Source organism: Nelumbo lutea, chromosome 6, assembly GCF_056320005.1.
Source record: "Nelumbo lutea isolate HS-2025 chromosome 6, American lotus-T2T, whole genome shotgun sequence".
Classification (NCBI taxonomy): Eukaryota; Viridiplantae; Streptophyta; class Magnoliopsida; order Proteales; family Nelumbonaceae; genus Nelumbo; species Nelumbo lutea.
The window spans coordinates 8,004,778-8,025,769 of record NC_142689.1 but is presented as its reverse complement, the minus strand read 5'-3'; the positions used below and the strand labels follow the sequence as shown (position 1 = coordinate 8,025,769).

Sequence of the window (20,992 nt, the reverse complement as noted above, 5' to 3'; positions counted from 1 at the left end):
GCACATTCGTCGTCCCTTCTTCCCATTTTCCAACTTCTTTCTTTTTTCACCTCCAGCAGCAAGCACCCTCCTGTGTTATCTACTCTCTATCCCTACTTCGTCCTCACTTCGTTCCTTTCATTGCCGACGTCATTACCTTCTCCGGCCACGGTCACCGGACGCAACTCCACCCATTCTTTCCTCCTGCCGCTACCTCTCCCATTATCTTTCTCTCTATTTCCCTATTCTCTCTCTGCTGTCTTTCGCTCATAGTCACTCCACGCCTTCTTTTTTTCTGCTCCGTTCATCTCCACCGACCAAACTGGTCCACCATTCTCCATCCCTCCGGTTGCTATTCTCTGCCTCAACTGCTTTCCATATCACCGACACCGTCGCAGCTACACGTTCTTCTCCCCCACGGTCCACCATTCGCCACCTTCAGCGCCAATCCAAGCTAGCCATAAATAGCAAAACCCCAACTAAACCTTCTTCTAGCCTAGGAAAAAAGAGAGAACACCAGGTCAATCTCTCTCAATGTGTTAAAAGATGTGGGACTGTCTCCATTTTCCATCACCACTTATCCTTACTTTAACCCACCATTTTTTCAATCTACAACCATGCAAATACAGAGTCGTCGTCCCTTGCAACTTCTTCATTTCCACCCTCTACAAGTCCAGTCCATCGCCGCTTCAACCTCCTTTCGCACACCGAACCGCTATCTTCGTAAAACCATCTTCACCTCACCATCCATCACTGCCATCAACTGATCTCTCTCTCCGACTCTTCTTGGCTACCGTACTTGTCAACCTCTCTCCCATCGCGCGGTGTTATCTCTCACCGCAACCACAACCGCAGCTATTCACCACTGCAGTTACACTAGAACATCACTGAACCAGCGTTGACCCGCCACTCTGCTCACCGAACATTAATGATGCAGTCACCTTCCACCAATCAATCAATGACAATGGAGAAGCCGAAAGTGATGAACTGAAGTGTTATCCAATTGTCATCTCTCACTGCAATCATCAATTCAACAACTTTCTGTTCACCAGTCTCTCAAGTAAGGGACTAAGGGGTCACTTTTTAAAACGTTGATTTAAGATTGAGGGAGCGGGTATATGAGAAAAAGGGGGTTTGGAATCGTTTTGGGGATAACGGAACGAACAAACGACCATTTTATTGACCCTGCACGCAGGAATGCCCCATCGCGTGCGGCTGGACATGTGGCAGTCGCATGTTGTGTGGGGCGTTTGTGAGGCGATAGCGGTGGGGCGAAGATGCGAGCTCGAATTCAGAAACCCACCATTTATTTTTTCGTTTTAGGTAGGACAAAAAATCTGACTCACAATCTTTCTCCTCTATGGATAAGTTTGGTTGCGTCCCACAGTGACAATTGGTCGCCTTCATAGGGTTCCTATCTGCCTACCACAGACTTAGCCCCCAAAAACGTCCCACGAAACCTAGGCGCGACGCCTGTCATAAGGCACGCGCATTAGGCAAGATGAGTGCGGACTCCATTTCACGCCATTTTAAATATGTCCGTTAATTCCTTCCCGCCCAAAAGAGTTTCTTCTCCCATTTTACTGTTGAAACTGGAACCCTTGGCACCCCCTTTTGTAACCCACCCACCGGAGATTAACTCTTTCGAGTTCCGCCGGTTGATGCCGACGGCCATAACGACAGGCAAGGTTTTTAAAAACGAACCGAGAACAGAACTGGTCAGAGGACCGGTTTTCGGTTAAGCGGTTCAACCGTTTGAATCGAACGGTTTGACCCGTGATATCATAAATAAATTAAAATAAAAAATATATTTATAAATAATATAAAATAGTATAAAATTAAATACAAACAGAAAAAAATACAAGAAAATACAAAACAAAAAATGTAAAATTATCTAAATACAAAAATAACAAACTATATAACAAATAGAAAATAAAAAAGTAGAATTGTCCTCTCTGTTCTCCCTTCTTCACTGCGATAAAGAGTAGAGCCAATAGTCTCTCCCCATTGTTCGTGGTGTTGCAATGAATCCAGTGGATCATCCTCATGGAGGAGGTGAGGAGCGCACGAAAGGAGTAGACCTTCGGTGTCACCTTGGGGGAAGCCCACTAAAGCCAGATTTTTTTTTTTGAGAGAGTTTTTTTGAGAGAGGTCTCTTGGTAACTTCAAATTTATAAACCTTTAGAAATTAATATGTACAGATTCCATGGCAGAAGGAAATAAAACAGAACTTACAAATTAAGGACGGAAAAAAAAAAACCATTATATCAGTTGTTAACTATAGCAGTGAAAGGTTGAGGCTCAAGCCGAAAAGTGCCCATTGATGGTAGCAAGACCCAAATCAGTCTTGGGTTCTAACCTTCTTTGCAAGCTGAAACCTATCCTCCGCAGCTTTCTTTGCCCAGGAGAATGCATCCATCGGCCGTGCCAGAACTGACACACAAGAAACCAAATCAATCTCATCGTCTTTCGAAACCCCGATCCTCCTCTCGTACTCCTCTGCAAGTGGAACGACAATTTCTACCATTTTCTTTCTTCTTTCTTTTCTTCCTCAGCAAGACCGAAAACCAAAAAAAAGACACCCCACAAACCTCTGAAGTTGGAGCCAATTCTGTCGATGAACACATTTGCACACTAAAACTGGATTTCGGGCAGAGGTGGGGAAACACAGAAATTATTCTAAAGATGGAGAAAGTTAAAAAACAATAAAATTAATAAATTAATAAAATAAAATCAAGAGTATGAGGGAGAATGAGAATGAGAATAAGGGAAAATAAGTGGAGAGATGAAAAGGGGACGAAAGGGGACGAGGAGCAGCGACACTGTTCTCGATTCTCGCGAAGCAGAGTAGATGACAAATGAATAGTTTTGAGAGAATTTACGTAAAATCATTGGCCGCCACTGTCCTTGTTGCTCCTTGTTGCTGCTGATGACAAAATGAAGGAAATCCGTCGCTGATCCTTCTTGCCCACTGCCGTAGATGAAGCCTTTTTGAGGTAGGAAATCTGAACGACAGCCGCCAGTCATCGTGATTCACCCGTTGGTCGACGTCGGTCGTGGCTGCCACAGGTCATCGGTTGCACCGTTGGAGTATGAGAAGGAAGGCTGGAACTGGAAGGGTTAGAAGTTAGAACAAAAGTAACCCTAACTCGTAAGGGATAATCGTGAGATGTGAATGGAATTAAAAAACAAAAATCGAACGAAAATAAATTTTGCCTACCCGCGAACCGCTGCCTGGGTCGAACGGTTTAACGATTCGACCGCCCAGGTCAGCGGTTTTTTTACTTTTTCAACGGTTATTTCTAAATAACGGTTTAGAGTATAACCGGACCCGGGGAGCTGAACGGTTGCCAGTTTTTCCAGTTTAACCGTCTGGTCCGGTCCGGTTTTGAAAACCATGCCGGCAGGAGATAAATATTATGTAAGTTTTTCTCATTTCTTATCTTTTTTTTTTTTTTGTTTATTCTCATTTGTTTTCTAACATTCTCAGACATGAAACCCGCCGGAGTGGAAGCCCCCTGACGCCGTTTCAAACCCTTGACACTCTTTTCGGTAACCCACCAGAGATTAACTCTTTCGAGTTCCGCCGGTCGACGCCGAATAACGACACCTGTAGACATGATTGAGGCATTCTTTAATTTCTGATTGGAAATATCGAGAAATGCCGAGGCGTTCCAACCGATCAACAGCCCAAATATGTTCAAACAAGTCGACAGGATAGACATTAGGTAGTGAGAAAAAACAATTTCAATTAGAGAAGGGAAAGCATGAAAGCAGAAAGCCGAGGCGCTCCGCTTGGTATATATCTCTTGCATGAAAGCAGAATCATCTGGAACTTGCAAATCCAGATTCTTAGCAATTTCAATAAGAGAAGGGAAAGCAATTTCAAAGCCTATCGGCATGTTCTGTGCATTTTCAGTTTCGAGCATGCACATGTTCTCCCGAATGAATAATATTCCTAGTAAGCCAAAGCAAAACCCATCTTAATTAATTAGCCTATATAATCATCACATTCAATTGATGAACTGATAATACGTACAACTGATGATGAACCAGTATTTAGTTAATTTTGTCATACCTTGCTCCCATCTCTCTGGGTATACGTTCCATGATTTCAATGTAACCACAAAAGCCAAAGTGTTTAGTATCCGATCGTGAGCAGAGAGCATCCCACGGTCACCCCAAGAACCATCTGGGAGCTGATTTTCGACGATCCACCGAAGGCTAAAAGGGAACTGAGGAACACCACTTCCATGAATATCTTTGACTAGAGCCACCCATGCAGTGTCGTAGGCCGAGATACTAATTTCTCCATCCTCCATTGAATTCAACATTGATTTAATGGAACCCACCCTCTCCGCTATCTCTTTCGAAATCAAAACCTTGGTCAACATAGACGAAACTCCATTAGTTGGATAAACCAGTGAAGATAAAAAAGAAAACAATAATCGACAAGTGAAATTACGCTAAGAGCTTCCCCTTCTTCGTCACTATTGACAGTCTCTAGCCACTCTATCACTGCTGAGCCATGTTTAGAAACCTCCGCGTAAACTGCACAAATGATCATGGATTATCCAGCTAGCGTATCATGTGTGTTGCGTATACGTATGCATTTACAGGAAAGGACGTATATATATATATATATATATATGGGATCTGGAAATATAATCAAATGTTTGTTATACCTTGCGTGGGAGATTTGGATTTGGCGCCAAGTATGGAATGGAAGAGACCAAGGTTACTCCTTTCATTCGTAGTCCTGATCATAGACCATACACCTTCAAAGAAGAATAATTGACGGACACCCATTGATTTATAGCAGAAACTAGAAAGTAAGTTTGATGTGAAAAATTACAATGCGGCCGGCCACTATATCATTTTAGACTCATTAATTCGATCACTCTGTAACAGTTAGAGCAAAGCTAACAGGAAACTTAGAAGAGGTTATGCAGTGTTCACCATATCTCTTGATTAATTCGCCGGCTAAAAACATGAATCTCAATAATTCACCAGAAAAATAGGCTCGCCTTTTTTTTGTCTTAGAAGTTAGAACTGTAATCCAAAAGGATATAGATTCTAGAGAAAAACGGTCAATATATCTTGACGTTTGTTTCAGCTGAACCGGTGAATATTCGTAGGTAGTAGAATTCCATTTCTTTTACCTTTACCAACTGGATCAGTTATAAAAAGCAGTTACTGCCGTAGAGATTATCTGGTTTTGTTCCCAGAAATCTGAACTTGTAGCAGGTGATGATGGTTAGCGTACAACGGAAACCTAATGGAAAGTCGAAACTCGCCAGAGGAAACCGCCGGCGTATCTGACGAAGGAGAAGCTCGTGCAACTGGAAGATGTGGAAACTGGCGGAGGAGAGTTGCCGTAGAAAACATTTTGTTTTAAAAGTTTTAAAAAGTGGCAGAGAGAAGAGAGGGAAGGGGCACTAGAAGTAGAATGGGAGAAGAAATCTTTTGGGGCGGGAAGGAATTAACAGACGTGTTTGAAACGGCGTGAAATGGAGTCCGCACGCGTCGCGCTTAGGTTTCGTCGGACGTTTTTGGGGGGGCGAGTCAGGGGGCAGATAAATTAGGTTTCGTCCTTCTTTGTTCTAAAGGACGATGATGTCGATGCGAGCCCCCACCCTTCAAAAAGCATCAATGTAAAGATAAATTAACCCCAAATATTCTTCACCTTCCACGGGCAAGATTGTCGTAGATGACTTCGATGGTAATATTCCGTGATATCTTGTGACCTGCACAATAATGAAAGTCTTCAACTGGTTTAATGGCTTTGATGACCAGAATGCGACTCAGGACGACATGTAACAGAAGAATGCTGGAAGTGTCAAGGCCAAATGTTAGTCGACCACTGTACTAATAATACTCATAGACTTCTCAAAGGGTGTGCATCAGCCATGGTTGGAAAATGAGTAGCTACACGCAATTCCCTGAGAACACGAGGTGGGTTTCTCAGGATTAGCCATGAAAAACAAAAGCTGAAGTGTCTCCCCCATGCTTCAATGGTGAAAAACAACACAATATGGAATTACTTGGTGTCCATGTGAGGGAATGCACAGAGAAATTTGGAATTTACAACACTGAAAAGGCAAAGAGACACATGAAAATACTGAGGATCTGAGTTCTAACAATACTAGGAAAAGAGGATAATTAACAGGCGAGACAAAATGTATCGCATTGCAGGTGGATGAATGCAGGACTGGTCGTATGATTAGGAGAATAAACCGAGAAAGCAGTTGGGGCAGTAGTTATATGCCTTACATACCCATAGTTCCAGAGGCGTCGCTCCCACCGTCTAAAGTAGCATGGGCACTCTGCCATGGCCCTCCACTGTAAACACCATGGATTCTGGCGTCGACAAGCATCAAACACGAGATAAGCAAAACACTAGGAATCACGTCAAAAGCACCAAATATTCTGAACCTCAGGCTAGACCCGTTGTCCAAGCATGGTCTTTGTTTTATCGTGCCCTGATGTTTCAATGAGACGAATTCCCAAATATGCACCACAATTCAATGGATCCTTCAAGACAAAAAATGAATGAATGGGTGAATTTGACTGCATGGAATCCTTCAAGACAAAAAATGTTTTGATAGGTATTTTGGTAATTTAATGCATTATATTGAGTGTGTTTGGTTACGTTTAGGTTATTCAGGAAATGTTTATTGATGGTGCCACATAGGTGCCATCTCAGCATTTTTTCTCTATCTTGTTCTTCTACATGTAAAAAGTGAATTTTGGTTTATGTGCATGCGAGTCATTTGTAGAAGTTATTTTTTGAAACTTCTTCAAACACGACAGTCATTTATTCACTATTATGCTGAAATGATGCCTAATGGGGCCTACTTGTCATAAACGGTTGTAATTATTGCATTTCTCGGTTTTACCATCAAATAAAGTTTAAATGTTTATTCAATAAACATAAATAGAACTAAACACATACATTATTTGGCTTAACGACTAAGGGGGTCTTTGTCTAACAGCCAAAGTTTAGGGTGGTCCTTGTAATTTACCTAAAAAATTTATTATTTCAAATCTGTAGTATATATAAATCACATAGTTACATTAATGACAAAAGCCTAGAGATGTACATATGTTTAAAGGATATAAACTAAATGCACAAGACAAACTATAAAATTATGGAAGACATGACAATGGTTCACTAGATGAAGATTATGAAGATCAAGATTAAGGAGATGGAGAAGTTGGACCTTGAAGTTGATAAAAATATTTAAGTCATTATTTTTTGTATATTCAATAATCGTACAATAATTCTAAATTTTTTGTAAATTTTGTATTTCAGTTTTACTATGATTTTTTAATTTCAATGTAATTTTTATTTTCAGTTTTATTACTTTTTTTCAATTTAATTTTATCACTTCATTCGTATATGATCAATTGCATGCATTACATTTAAATGAAATATTTTTTTTTCAATTTATTACTTTTTTTTTCTATTTTTATGTCTTTTATTAAAATTTTTATTTTTTAAATATTAGTCATTTTTTACTAAAAAAAAATAGAAAATAGTTAGCAACGGCATTGCTACGGGCCATGCCGGGCTTCCCCTCAGAGGGGTTCCGACTCCGAGCCAGGCAGGCACGGCCCGCATTACACCTCTTCAACTGAACTCTGGACTCTGTATGTTATGTTATATTGTTATTTATCTCCCCGGACACTTACGCACGCACTCTAATTTCTAATTCCTACCGTCTTGGTCTTCGGGATTCGGCGGATATCGTATCAAGACCGTACACTCAAGATTGTAAATTCTCTCGGCTTATTTAAGGGATTCCAATTCAACGTGTCACAATCGAAAATACAGAAATATAGGCGCAATTTGTTATGTATATCGTCAATCCCTAAACTGAGATGTTCCAATCCTCCAGTTTTAGCCTTACAACGAAAACGTCTTTTGTCCTCCCAAGGAGGACTCCGCCATGGCTCGTCTGTCTTTGGGCAACCAAAACCCATGCGGTCTGACGTTTATTTGTCGGATACTCCTCCGAGGACGACGACCCACGAGCCTCGTATCTCGGGGTTTCTTCGTTCTTCCAATCTCCTTCGCTGGCTGTTCTGGCCGGTCGTCAGTACTGAAAGTTCTTCGGTTCTTCCCATCATAGGAGTGATCCCCGGCGTAGCGTAGTTGTTTATGTAAATTTCTCCACTTACAGGTCCTTCCTTTTCCTATTTATGTTTGCTGTTTCATTTGTTTTGCCTTGGAACTAAAATGACTCAGCGTCCATTTAATTGCCACATACTTTATGCTCTACTCCACTCTGAATTGTTATTTTGTTCCCTCCTTTTCGAAGTATCCGGTTCAATCGACTTTGTTGATGAATGCTCTCTGTTTCGTAATGGGGTTTCTGTTTTTCAGTTTTATTTTATTAATGCTGGAGTTGCTTCAAGGAAAGAATGTCTTTTAAAATGTTTCCATTTCATGGGCATCCTTCATTTCCTTTATTTTGGTGAACTGCATTTTTTTTTTATTTGTAGGTCATGATTAACAACTGTTGTTGATTTAATTAAGCTATTCCTGTTTTCATGAACTACAAAATGGTCGCCTTGGTGGGTAAGCTACTAAACTGGGTTGTATGGAAACCCACCTGGCCTTATAGAAAATAGGAATGCTTGCAAGACAAACTTGAAAGATAGTCTAAGGTCAGAGCAGCAATTACTAAACGAAAAATGGGAGTGGGCTGCCTTGTATATTTCTGAGTATGAAGCTAGTTGATATAGACTTTGGGAAATGGAGTTGCTCTTATCAGTAATGCTGAAGTTGCCAGTCGGTCCGGGTTCTTTGGTCTACCTTGTTCACCAACTTCATTGAGGAGAGTTTATAGAGGAGCATCCCTGTTATATTTTCCTTCTAGAATTCTACTGACTTGATGCTTCTTATCCCTTAAAAGTCAGAGCTAGATGGTTTCTGTAACTTAAAGCGTAATAGTTTGCATTGTTTGGATGACTCGTTCACTTAAACTAGGACTCAAACGCCCAAATATCTACCAAGAAGAGGATGTTATCTTCTTACTTGGTGTACACATGATTGATTGCATTCTGGGATGGTATATTCAGAAGTCCATAGTTTCCAAACACCATTCTAATCAATTTCACAAAATGTAATTGTCATTGTGAGAGCACTGGACATCTCCATGTGCATGTATATGAGAAGCTGAAGAAAACCTTCCAGACTCTGCATGCTGGAAAAAGATTGGTTGGATTACTGATAATCCTGCCGCAAGGAGGTGTTCAAAGTCTTACCAGGCGGAGCTGCTGCTTTTATAATTTATAAATGCTTTAATCATCAGGTCCCTTCTAGATGCAACAAACATGATGATCACCTTGGAGGGGAGATGAAATCACTAAAAGACAGAGATTGTGAACATGAAGAAAGAGATTGAGAAGATAAAAAAAAAATCCGAGGTTTTTTTTTTTCAAATGATAATGATTAATGACTAGAGAGGAATGGTAGGGTTTTGGTTTAGATGGATTGGTAGCAAGAACCAATTTCAAATTTACCTTGAATTAAACGTAGAATCATTCAATCTGGAAAGAATCAAAGGATCAGCCCTCAACTCACTGTGTCAGTTCAGTTGACTTATCAGTTTACTGGGTCAATCATCTTGAGTTTTAGATTAAAAAACAAAGTCTTATCAAAATGTAACTATTATCTCCTTGAAAAGAAGAAAAAAAAAATGCATGCATTTGACAAGAACTTACACACATGGGCTGGATAGTTCCCTAGAAGTCCAACTGCAGTTGAAAATTCAAAAAACTGCCAAGTGTTCTCTACCACATTCCAGATACCACTGAGAGCTATATCAATTACTTTTGAGTTTCTAAACCCAGATGACATTTTTTGGCATAGTCATCCTTTTTGGATTTACTTGGTGAAACTTCTTTTGTTCATCTTACTCCAACAATAGAAGTTTCTATGGGCCCTTTCTGTTTTTCTTCAATTGACACAAAAAATTCTCAGAATGGCATAAAATTAATGGGAAGACTTGCCAAGATGTTCTTCATTGAATTATTATTGTCATCATCTAAGCCTTATCCCAACTATATGGGGTCGGCTACATGAATCCTGTTTCATCATTCCATTCTGTTTAGTGCCATATCCATTGTTAAGAAACTATTAGGAGCACTATGAGATTATTATGAAACATCATATCAAGTATTGGAAACTAAACAACCAATACAGGAAATATAAAAATAAAGGCCCTCAATTTACTAAATAAACATAGAGAGCAAACTAGAAAAGAGCCGAAATTTGTATTTTAGAGCTAGTACAATCTACCCTCCCATCAGTGTTACTACTTACTAGTATGCCTAAAACTAACTGATCCTATTGTGCCAACACCTCTTCTAGAATCTTAATAATGCTACAAGTTGAAATGAGCAAAAAACCCATAGTTTATCAGTTCCTGACTCCTGAGTTAACTCCACCCCAAAACACAAGGAGCCAATATTCAAATCTTAGTGCTGGCTCCAAATGCACATGACTTTGAACAAGTGGTTGAACCTAATGATTCATTTAGCCTTTTCTTACCTATGCAGTGTTCTTAGGCAGCCACACTATTGGGGGTTCTTTTGGGATATTATGCTTATTCATGCTCCATTTTGGATACTTTGGTTCAATAATTCATAACAAGGAGTGATTGAGGATGTCACCCAAAGAATTGGAGCAAGATGGGCAAAATGGAGGGGTGCATCTGGACTTTTATGTGATAGGCAGATACCGCTTAAACTAAAAGGAAGATTCTATAAAACAGTAAGGCCAGTTATGTTGTATGCAAGAGTGTGTTGGGCAGTCAAGAAATAACATGTCCAGAAAATGAGTGTGGCAGAAATGTGAATGCTAAGATGGATGAGTGGAAAAAACTAGAAAGGATAGGATTAGGAATGAAATCATCTGTAGGTACCTAGGAGTAGCTCCAATAGGTAATAAAATGAGAGAGAGTAGAATAAGATGGTTTGGTCACTTGCATAGAAGGCCACCAACAGCGCCAGTTAGAAGAAGTGATTTGTTACAAGTTGAAGGGGCTAGAAGAGCTAGGGGTAGACCAAAAGGACATGGGTAGTAGTAAGAAATAATTTAGATACTAATAATTCAACAATGGATATGGCTTTAAATAAAACAGATTGATGAAACAGTATTGGTGGCAGTAGCCGACCCCTTTTTTTTGAGCAAAGGTAACTTTTATTAAATTAAAACAGGAACAAGTACATGAGAAAATGTACTACAAGCTAAAGCAGCTGATGCAGAATTATAGAGGTAAGCAGAAGTCACTATACAAACTTTCCTTAGAAACCCCTGATTTTGCAAGGCTGTCTGCAACAGTGTTTTGCTCCCTAGGAATCCACACCAGATTTACATTCAATGACTGTAAGATATCTCGAGCTTCAGCTAGCAGATGAGCAAGTCTCCAAGGCTCTCCCTTCTCCCTTAGCCAGGCTATCATATTTGCAGAGTCCCCTTTTATAGTTAAGGAGCAAAAGCCCAGCTGTTTAGCAAGCTGAATTCCTGTAAGTGCTGACAAGACCTCTGCTTTTGTAGCATCAGCTCTCCCAATCGGACCACTATAAGCCCAGCTGATCCCCCTCTCCCCACAGAAGACACCACCAATTCCTGCTTGGTTGGTAGATCCTTGGGCACTATCATCAAAGTGTAGGATCACCCCACCCTATTCCACAATAAGGCTTCTCATGGTCGATTCAGATCTAGGAGAGGACTGCAGGATGGCTGGAAGGTTACTTTGGAGGTCTTTTAGAGACAGACCTTTGAAAGCTTCAGAACTAACCACCCAAAGTTTTTTTTTTTTTTTTTTGAATGATTAACCACCCAAAGGTTACAGGGGAAAGTTATGTAAGAGATTAGGTCTTCCACATTTCTGAATTTGTTTTCAAAGGTTCTGTTGTTCCTTTCTTCCCAAATACCCCAAAGGACTGCATGTGTCACTGTACTCCAATATACCCTTCCTCTTTTTCCTAGACCTTTGCCTTTCCACTGCCACAGGAGGTCCACTACCTTCTCAAGGAAAACCCAGCTGTAACCAACTAAGTTTAGGAAGAAACACCAGACCTTCCGAGTGACAGGGCAGTGGAGAAGAATGCGGTTGGCTGTTTCACCATCACCAAGGCAGAGAGAACAGACATGAGGGGAGATACATAACCTTCCTCTAAGCTTTTTCTGTATTAAATCACAAGTATTTATTTTCTTTAAGCAGGCTTCCCAGACAAAGAAAGAAACTCTAGGGGGAACATGTGGTCTCCAAACGTTCTTAACCGGGAAGGGGGTGATTTGATCTTCTGAAACTAGATCCTTAAAAAAGGAGTTAGTTGAGAACTTGCCAGCAGGATTAAGTTTCCAGATCCTTCGGTCAGGGGAGGCCAGGGAGATGTAAACCTCACTTAGAGAGTTTAGCAAGTTTGCTATTTCATCCAGCTCTATCTCTCTTAAAGGCCTTCTAAGGTTCAGATTCCAACTGATTCCTGAGGGAGAGCGACTGAGGCTATAGGCTACGGTGGCTTCTTTGGAACAGGACAGGTTAAAAATTCTAGGGTAGGAGTTTGCAAGGGTGTCCTCTCCCCACCGTAAATCAGTCCAGAATTTGGTACTATACCCATTTCCCACCCGATATCTTACAAAATCAATAAAGAGGTCATAAACAGAAGAAATACCTCTCCAAGGGGTTAGAGGCTTTAACTTGGTTTGGGTGGACCTTGCTATCCCAACCATTGGCATGTCTTCCGTACTTTCTCTTGATGATTTTTGTCCACAACGCTTCCGTCTCCAAGGGGAACCTCCACGACTGCTTTCCAAGAAGGGCTAGGTTCCTTCTTTTCGCTACCACCTTCCCATAGGAAATCCCACTGAAGCTTCTCAATCTTACTTCTTACTTTGCCCGGGATACTGAAAACCGACAAGTAAGTGTGAGCCTACCCCCTTTTGACAGGTAGCTTTTCTTCCATGTAGCCAGTCTTCTCTCGCATTTTTTTACCAGATTCCAAAAACTTTTACTCCTTGGATTCCCACCAAAAGTCATTCCCAGATAGGTGATAGGAAGTTTCTCTAATTTACAACCTAACAGCTCCTTGAACCTTTCCAGCAGAGAACCATTTACATTTATGCCTACAATACTGCTTTTGTTTAAGTTAATTCTAAGCCCAGTAACCAGCTCAAAAATATTTAATACCCTTTTTAGGTTGGAGATGTTTTCCCAATCCGCCTCCAAGAACAAGATAATGTCATCTACGAACATCAAGTGAGATATCTGAATTTCTTCCCTACCTACCTCAAACCCTTTCAGCAGGCTCCTCTCCCTTGCTTTTTGAAGTAAATAACTGAAGATATCAGCTACCAAAGTAAAGAGTAGGGGGGAGAGAGGTCACCCTCATCTCAGGCCCCTGTCTGCATTAAAATAGCCAGTCGGCTCTCCATTTATTAGGATTGAAAACCAAGCAGAACTTATATACCCTCTAATCCACCTCACCCATCTCCTTCCAAAGCCTCTCAGGTTTTGAATCTCCAACAAGCAGTCCCAATCCACTTTATCGTAGGCCTTTTCTAGATCCAGCTTGATTACTACCCCTGCCTTGTCACTTTGTCTTCTTTCTTCTACACAATCATTTGCCACAAGTATACTGTCAATAAATTATCTCCCTTTCACAAAGGCAAATTGGTTGCTTGAAATTAAATCTTTCAGCACCTCCTTTAGTCTAGTCGCAAGAACTTTAGCCACAATTTTTTATAAGCTCCCCACCAAACTGATAGGTCTGAAGTCTTTAACTTCCAAGGTCCCCTCTTTCTTTGGAACTAGAGTGATAAAGGTCGAGTTGTTGCCTTTATTCATGATGGCCGAAATGTAGAAATCTGAAAGCACCTCCAACAGATCAGACTTAACTGTATCCCAACACAACTGAAAGAAAAGGATAGGGAATCCATCCGGACCAGGAGCTCTATCACCATCCATCTTAAACACTGTTTCCTTAATTTCTCGCTCTTCAAAGCTTCTTTCTAGCCACAACTTTTTGTCCTCCAACAACTTAGGTCCCTCCCAGTTATTCAAAGGAATCCTACAGGACCCGTCTTTAGAGTACAAACCTTTGAAAAACTACTCTATGGCTTCTGAAATTTCTCGTTTGTCCTCTGTCTCTCTCTGCCCCACTCTCAGCTTTGAGACATAGTCTTTCCTTCTCCCTGATGCATAACTATGAAAGAACTTTGAATTATTGTCTCCTTCCTTCAACCATCTCACTCGAGACCTTTGCCTCCAAAAGATTTCTTCCCTTCTTATAAGCTTCTCCCAATCCTTTTTAAGAGTTTCTATTCTGCTTCTACCCCCTTCGTCCAAAGTGCCCAGTTGCTCTCTTTGGTCTAGATCATCTTGCTCTTGAGTTTATTTTTGTCTTCCACAAACTTTTTAAATTCCTCTTTACCCCACACTTTTAGCTTCCCTTTTAAGTGTACATTTAGACTGCAAGAAAGGGCTCATTAGATTTTTGATTATTTAAATATTAAATTATTGATTTTGCATGTTCTTTTGTGTTAATTTTAAATAAAATTTATAAAAGAACATATTTCTCTTATTGTCATATAAATATTGGAATAATGTCTGACTTGAACTTGGTGGCCTAGAGAAAATTATGGTATCAATTCCATTGCTTTTTCAATGCACATATATGAACGAAGTTTCTATATTTCATTGTAGTGCTTGTTAGCCTATTCTGTACTTGTTGACATTTTAGGTCAATTGCCTTGGGATTGCAGAGATTTGTTTTAAGTTATTTCTCAGTCTTTGACATTTCAAACTCTATTTTATTTTGACATAAATGTATCATAGGCATAAGACAACATCAAATGGAAAGGACAAGCACATCTGACTCAATTGATGCCAGTGATAGAATATTTGAAGTCATTCCTGAATTTGGAGATAAAGTGACAAATCTTGAGACTCATGCAGTGCAGGAATATTCTTCACTGAGCAGATTACCTGCACTTGATGAAGTTGCATGTTACAGGCCATATGTTGGAATGGAGTTTGATTCTCTTGATAGGGCATTCCTTTTTTACAATGGATATGCTAGGATTGTGGGTTTTAGTGTAAGGAAGGGTAAAACTCGTAAATCAAATCTTGATGGATCATTTATTTTTCGTCGATTTTGCTGTTCAAAGGAAGGCCATCGCCGAAATAAACGTGGAAACGATACCAATGAAACCAGGCAAATGAAGTGTGGTGCTTTAATGAAGGTGGGGGTACACAATCAAGCGGTAACAAGGGTAGGTTGCAATGCAAAGTTAGATGTGAAAAGAAAGAATGGTGGTAGATGGGTTGTACAAAAATTCGATGAGGAACATAACCATGAATGTGCTCATCAAGGAGAAACACATTTATTGAGGTCTCACAAACGGAAGCAGTCCACTCAGGGGCCAGTTAATGGTACAAGGGCATTCTCTAAACCATCTGTAGGGATGGAGTTTGACTCTCTTGACAAGGCATTTCTTTTTTACAATGAATATGCAAGGATTGTAGGTTTTAGTGTCCGAAAAGCTAAAATTCGTAAATCAAATATTGATGGATCGATTCTTTTTCGTAGACTTTGCTGTTCGAAGGAAGGTCATAGTCGAAAAAGCCTTGAAAGTGATAATGATGAAACAAATCAAGTTAAAGATGGAGTAGCAGCGAAGGTGAGCAAACGAAATCATCTAGTTTCAAGGGTTGGTTGTAATGCAAAGTTAGACTTGAAGAAGGTGAACAGTGGTAAGTGGGTTGTGCAAAAATTTTGTGAGGAACATAACCATGAATGTGCTCAGCAAGGAGAAATACATTTGATGAGATCCCACAGATGCAATCAATCTACTTATGGACAACTAAATGATATGACACCTGATGCAGGGATGAAACCAATGGAAGCAGTACCTGACTTGATACGAGAAGCTGATGGAAATGAGAATCCTGAACAAGATTTAGAAGATCATTCAAGTGAAAAGCTGGGAAAGCATGTAAAAATGGGAGATGCACAGGTTATCCTCAGCTACCTTAGGCATATGCAAGAAGCAAACCCATCCTTCTTTTATGCAATACAAGGAAGTGAAAGGGATAAGAGGATGAACTTCTTCTGGGCTGATGCAAGGTCAAGGATGGATTATAGTTACTTTGGAGATGTGATTTACTTGGATACAAGTTATGGGACTAACAAGTATGGGAGACCTTTTGCTCCAATTGTAGGTGTTAATCATCACCAACAGACAGTCTTACTTGGTTATGCAATACTTTCGAGCGAAACTGAGGAATCATTTGTTTGGTTACTGGAGACATTTTTGAAAGTGATGTCTGATCATCATCCAGTTTCAATAATTACTAATCCAAATGCAGTAATGGCAAAAGCAATTGAGCGAGTCTTACCAAGGACCCATCACCGCTTATGTTTATGGCACATCTTCCAGAATGCAGTTAAACATTTGAGCCATCTTTACAAAATTGAGGACGGTTTCATTACAGATTTCAAGAAATGCATCTATGAGTCTCAGTGGTGTGATGAGTTTGAATCTAGATGGTCATCATTACTTAACAGGTATGAACTCCGTGATGATGAGTGGCTTGACAATATGTATAAGAAACGGCACAAATGGGTTCCAGCCTACTCAAGGTACATCTTCCATGCTGACATGACAACAAGTCAACGAATTGAAAATATTAACTCCTTTTTTAATGGATACCTGAACAAGTCTCTTCCTCTTAGTGATTTTATCAAACAATGCGAGAATGCACTTGTTAGTAGACGTGAAAAGGAAACTTACGAAGACTTTATATCCCACCAAACAAGGCCGGTACTGAAGTTGGACCTTCCAATGGAACAACAAGCAGCTGATGTTTATACAAGATCAGTGTTTAAAGAGTTCCATAATGAATTCTGTGATAGTTTCAAGCACATTGCTAAAGAAACTGGAAGGGCAGGGGCAAACTCTACTTACATGGTGTCAAGATGGGGGCACAACAGGAACTTTCTTGTTAATATCAACTCTTATAATAAAGATATTCAGATTACATGTAGTTGTCAGAAATTTGAATTTTCAGGCATACTCTGCAGGCACATCTTGAAAGTCTTCATGGTGAAAAATGTTATGCTGATTCCTGAGACGTACATTAGAAAGAGGTGGACCAAAAAGGTAAAGTCTAATGTTGTTCTGGAGGAAAATGCCAGGGAAATGCATCAAAACTCTCAGAAGTCATCAGCATTGCGTCATAAGGACTCTTGCTGCCAACATTCTGACCTTTATGCAAAAGGTGAGACTTCCACAAATGCTTATCAAACAGAAAAGCATGAAATCGAGATGGCATTAAGAGAACCAGTAAACTTTGCTCATGAAGAAACAAGTATTATTCAGCCAAACATCGAGGACCCTAAAGGTTTGGATTTTACAGTCGAAGTTAAGAATATTGTAGACTCAGACTTCCATTTGAATGGAGGGAGTTCTGAGAACAAGCTATTATGTAATCCAGCACATGAGAAAGCAGAAGGGAAACCGCCTAAAAGAACCATTTCTTCATTGGGGGAAGACAAAGGAAAAACGAAAGCTAGAACAGGGCTTAAATCAGACAAGCATGGTGATATTTTGCTTTCACCAGAGCCTGGATCAAGTGAACATAACGAGACAACATTACTTTCAGCAGGGCCCACTTCAATTGAACATGATGGGCCACCTTCCTGTTCCAGCAAGGAGGGAGTTGGTATGTACCAGAATACCAAATTTCTGATTAATGGTATTAACTACAGTTGTTAGTACACTTTTTCTTGTTGATGTCATTTATCTCGATGTTTTGATTACTAATTTTCTTTTACTTGTTTTCTTCTCTGTCCCAGATGATTCATGCCATGTTGGAGAGAAAGATGAACAAGAATCCCAAAATTGCAGTGGGCTGTCGTAAGTATACCCAATACTCTTGATTTATTATAAATTAAGCTCCTATTTTGTAACAATAAAATATATGTTTATGATAGGTATGTGTGGCCAAATGTCTGTGTATATGCATGTGCTCCTGCTGGCTCCTTGGGTGATCTGAATGGCCAATGTCACTCTTCTAATGCTACCAATTTTGGGGTTAGCAATTTGAAACACTCTTTTTTTTTTCTTATTATGGCCTATAGACAATTTTACAGAAAATTTTATTGCATAATTTTTATAGGAATCATTAGCTGGGCTTTCATGCATCCAGACCTCTGAACCAAATATTTTTGACCTTAATCAGGTGAAGCTGCGGAAAATCATGCTCTGTTAGTTATAAATCATTAGAATAGCTATTTTTTTTTCTAGATTTTTTTAGTTATGTTTTATTTCTTTTGCTTAAAACATTGTAGGAACTGTCAGTTGGCTCGTCTAGCATTCCAACTTCTCCAATGAGCCATTTTGCTATTAATCAGGTGAGTCTGACAATTGTTGATAACTTCCCTATTGGGCAATAGACTATTATTTTTTTATCAATAAATAGACAATATTATTATTACCTTGCCATATAATTATCTTTCAATCACCACGTGAGACGTGACAAACTATCTCCTGATCATAGGAACAAACCAAATTGCCTTCAAATTGAAATGGTAAATGTCAGAGCAATGACAATGTACCTACTCAATAAAATCCAACTTGCTAGTTGTTGGTAATCTAAAATGAAAATCTTGATCATGCTATTAGAATATTTCAGGACACTTTCTAGATTTATGATGTAGGGAATCTGCTGATGGCTTAACATTTAGAAGGTACAATTGGCGGTGTCCAGGCAACTGCATCAAAGTTTCAACTTTCAATGGAAGTTCTAAACTTTTGAAATGTACATGCTACATTCAAGTTACCTAATGCTCCCCATCTCCCCATCTAAAATTTCTGGCTGTTGCAGAGACCTTAAATTATAGTCTGAGATTGAATATCTTTACCATATAATGCCACTACTTGCCTTGGCTTTATATTCAGACCATAAAGGTTAAATCAGAACATTTTGATAGTATCATATAATATCAATACCTGCAAAAGGTTGCCCAAATATTTTAATCTTTAAATTTAATCACTAAATTAAGGGATTTAAATTTTTCAAAATCCAGATATTTTTTTATCCGTTTAGCCTTGTATCTTTACTTGCACACGTGCCTTTTTTTGAGAGATTCTCTCGAACTAATTACAAAAGGAAACTGTCCAGACTCCACAGGCCAGAACAGCTATACACAAAGTATACTGACTTAATAAAATGTATTTAGTATTCACTCATTTACATAATTAAAAAAAAAAAAAAAAGATCTCCCGTTGATTTGTGAGTTGCTCCTTTTTCATGCCTTCTAACTTCATAACACTGGTCCATTCAATCATGCACCTATCAATCTTTCAATCTCTGAACATGATTGAATGAAGACTCCGTTACTGCGCTTGAGCCAAATGTCCCAACACAAGGCACCAGGCACCAAACACCTTAGAGGGCCAAGATACAATCAGAGAAACCAGATCCCTCATCATCACCAAAACAATAGATGGGCCCAAAACAATAGATGATATGCATCTTCAACCTCTGATTGGCATAGAGCACACTGATTGGCATTGACCAAACCCCTATTGATTAGGTGGTCTTTGTGGGAATTCTATTGAGGAATGATGTTCATTGTGATGGGCTTTATCTATGGTGAATGGTGGTGATTTCCCATTGGGAAGGCCACCATGGAGATAATCTTGCACTACATGCCAGAATGAAATTCTTAGAGCTTCAAACTGTTAAATAGATTCCAAGGGAACTGAATCATACAACTGAAACTCTATCCAAATCTGGGGCGTAAAGGGTTTTTTTGTACAATGCAAATGCTTTGCCTATGTAATTCCCTGGGTGGGTTCCAGGTTCTTTTGCCCTTTGTCCTGCTTGTACATTTTCTCATGTAGATCCTCCCTCTCCACTTTTTGAAACAAATGCTACCTTTCGAGCAGGAAAAAAAGGTTAGATTTAACATTTCAATCTTTTAAATTACTTACCTCTGAAAGCAGTTTGTTAATCTCCATAAAATATGCTAGATTTGCATTATGGATTTCTTTTACCTACAAAAACCTTGTTGTCACTGCTGTTATTCCTTGTGCTAGCAAACTTGGCTCGTGCCAAGAACTGGAGGTTGGTGATGATACAGGAAAGCCACAATTCAGGAATAGCCAGCAAATAATTTAACTGGAGAAAGAAGCAATCAGCCCAAAATCAGACATTGCATACCATCATAAGGCAATGGGGTAATGAAGAGGGATTACAAACCCAAAAACAATACAAGCCCGTGGACAAGGCCCGGTGGAAGTTCCAAACTGCATTTGGGTAAATATTTTTTTGTTGGCAAATCGCTTGGCAGCTGTTTGCATGTGTATATAAGAACGCTTGTGGAAATAGTTATCTTTTATCAGAGTGTACTAGAGCTTGTGAACTATTTTTCTTTTTTCTCTTTTAGTTTTAAGCGTCTACTTTACGTTTTCTTGACGCCATATTGTGAAAATGAAATCTTTTTCCCCTTTTTTATAAAAAGAAAAAGAAATTCTTTCAAACCTTCAAGGGCCTGTTTGGGTTGCAGGAATGGGTCTGGAATTCGGTCTGCTCCAATTCTAATCGTTTGGTTGGGCGGAATCAGAATTCTATTTCCATTCTAGGTAGAATGGCATTCCCCCATTTGAACCAATGGCCATTCCCTCCCTTCCCTTGGTAATAAGAATCCATTCTAGATTATTCCAATTTCCGTTTAAACTAAACTGGTAGGAGGAATAGACTCAAGGTTTTAAAAACCGATCTGGACATTGAACCGCTTTGGCCGCCGGTTTCTGGGTCAGCAGTTCGACTGTCCAGGTTGAAACAGTCAAGGTAATTTTTGCATCTTGACCATTGATTTAGCATATTAGGTCAGGTTAGGAAGAATTATAGAGGAGTTATGTCGGCTGGGAAAGAAAATAAAAAAGAAAAAGGAAAGGGAAAAAAGAAAAAGGGAAGAAAGAAAA

The 20,992-nt window shown here is 39.6% G+C and overlaps 1 protein-coding gene and 1 long non-coding RNA gene across 11 annotated transcripts; one reads left to right on the top strand and one right to left on the bottom strand.

Annotated features, from left to right (window-relative positions):
• Positions 1-2,133: 2,133 nt before the first annotated feature.
• On the bottom strand, positions 2,134-3,157 carry LOC148847152 (uncharacterized). Its single transcript, XR_016101136.1, has 2 exons — positions 2,862-3,157; positions 2,134-2,590 (listed from the first exon to the last, which is right to left on the bottom strand). It is a non-coding gene; the product is annotated as an uncharacterized LOC148847152 (long non-coding RNA).
• Positions 3,158-7,802: 4,645 nt separating this feature from the next.
• Positions 7,803-20,483, top strand: LOC148847151 (protein FAR1-RELATED SEQUENCE 5-like). 10 transcript variants are annotated; one of them, XM_088950891.1, is made up of 7 exons: positions 7,803-8,165; positions 14,835-17,723; positions 17,857-17,917; positions 17,995-18,094; positions 18,180-18,242; positions 18,352-18,414; positions 20,105-20,483. In XM_088950891.1, exons 2-7 carry the CDS (start codon positions 14,852-14,854, stop codon positions 20,138-20,140), a joined length of 3,195 nt encoding a protein of 1,064 aa, XP_088807017.1. In that variant the 5' UTR covers positions 7,803-8,165; positions 14,835-14,851; the 3' UTR covers positions 20,141-20,483. The 10 variants fall into 10 exon arrangements, with proteins under 10 accessions (XP_088807017.1, XP_088807018.1, XP_088807015.1 ...); XM_088950892.1 differs by having other exon boundaries at positions 7,866-8,145; XM_088950889.1 differs by having other exon boundaries at positions 7,866-8,145; positions 14,835-17,756.
• Positions 20,484-20,992: the final 509 nt, after the last annotated feature.

Excerpts from the sequence above, each read along its gene's own strand:
- LOC148847151 (XM_088950889.1), top strand. The coding sequence starts at position 14,852 with ATGGAAAGGACAAGCACATCTGACTCAATTGATGCCAGTGATAGAATA. Across the intron at positions 18,095-18,179 it reads CTAATGCTACCAATTTTGGG|GAATCATTAGCTGGGCTTTC; the intron begins GTTAGCAATTTG and ends TAATTTTTATAG. Across the intron at positions 18,243-18,351 it reads ATATTTTTGACCTTAATCAG|GAACTGTCAGTTGGCTCGTC; the intron begins GTGAAGCTGCGG and ends AAAACATTGTAG.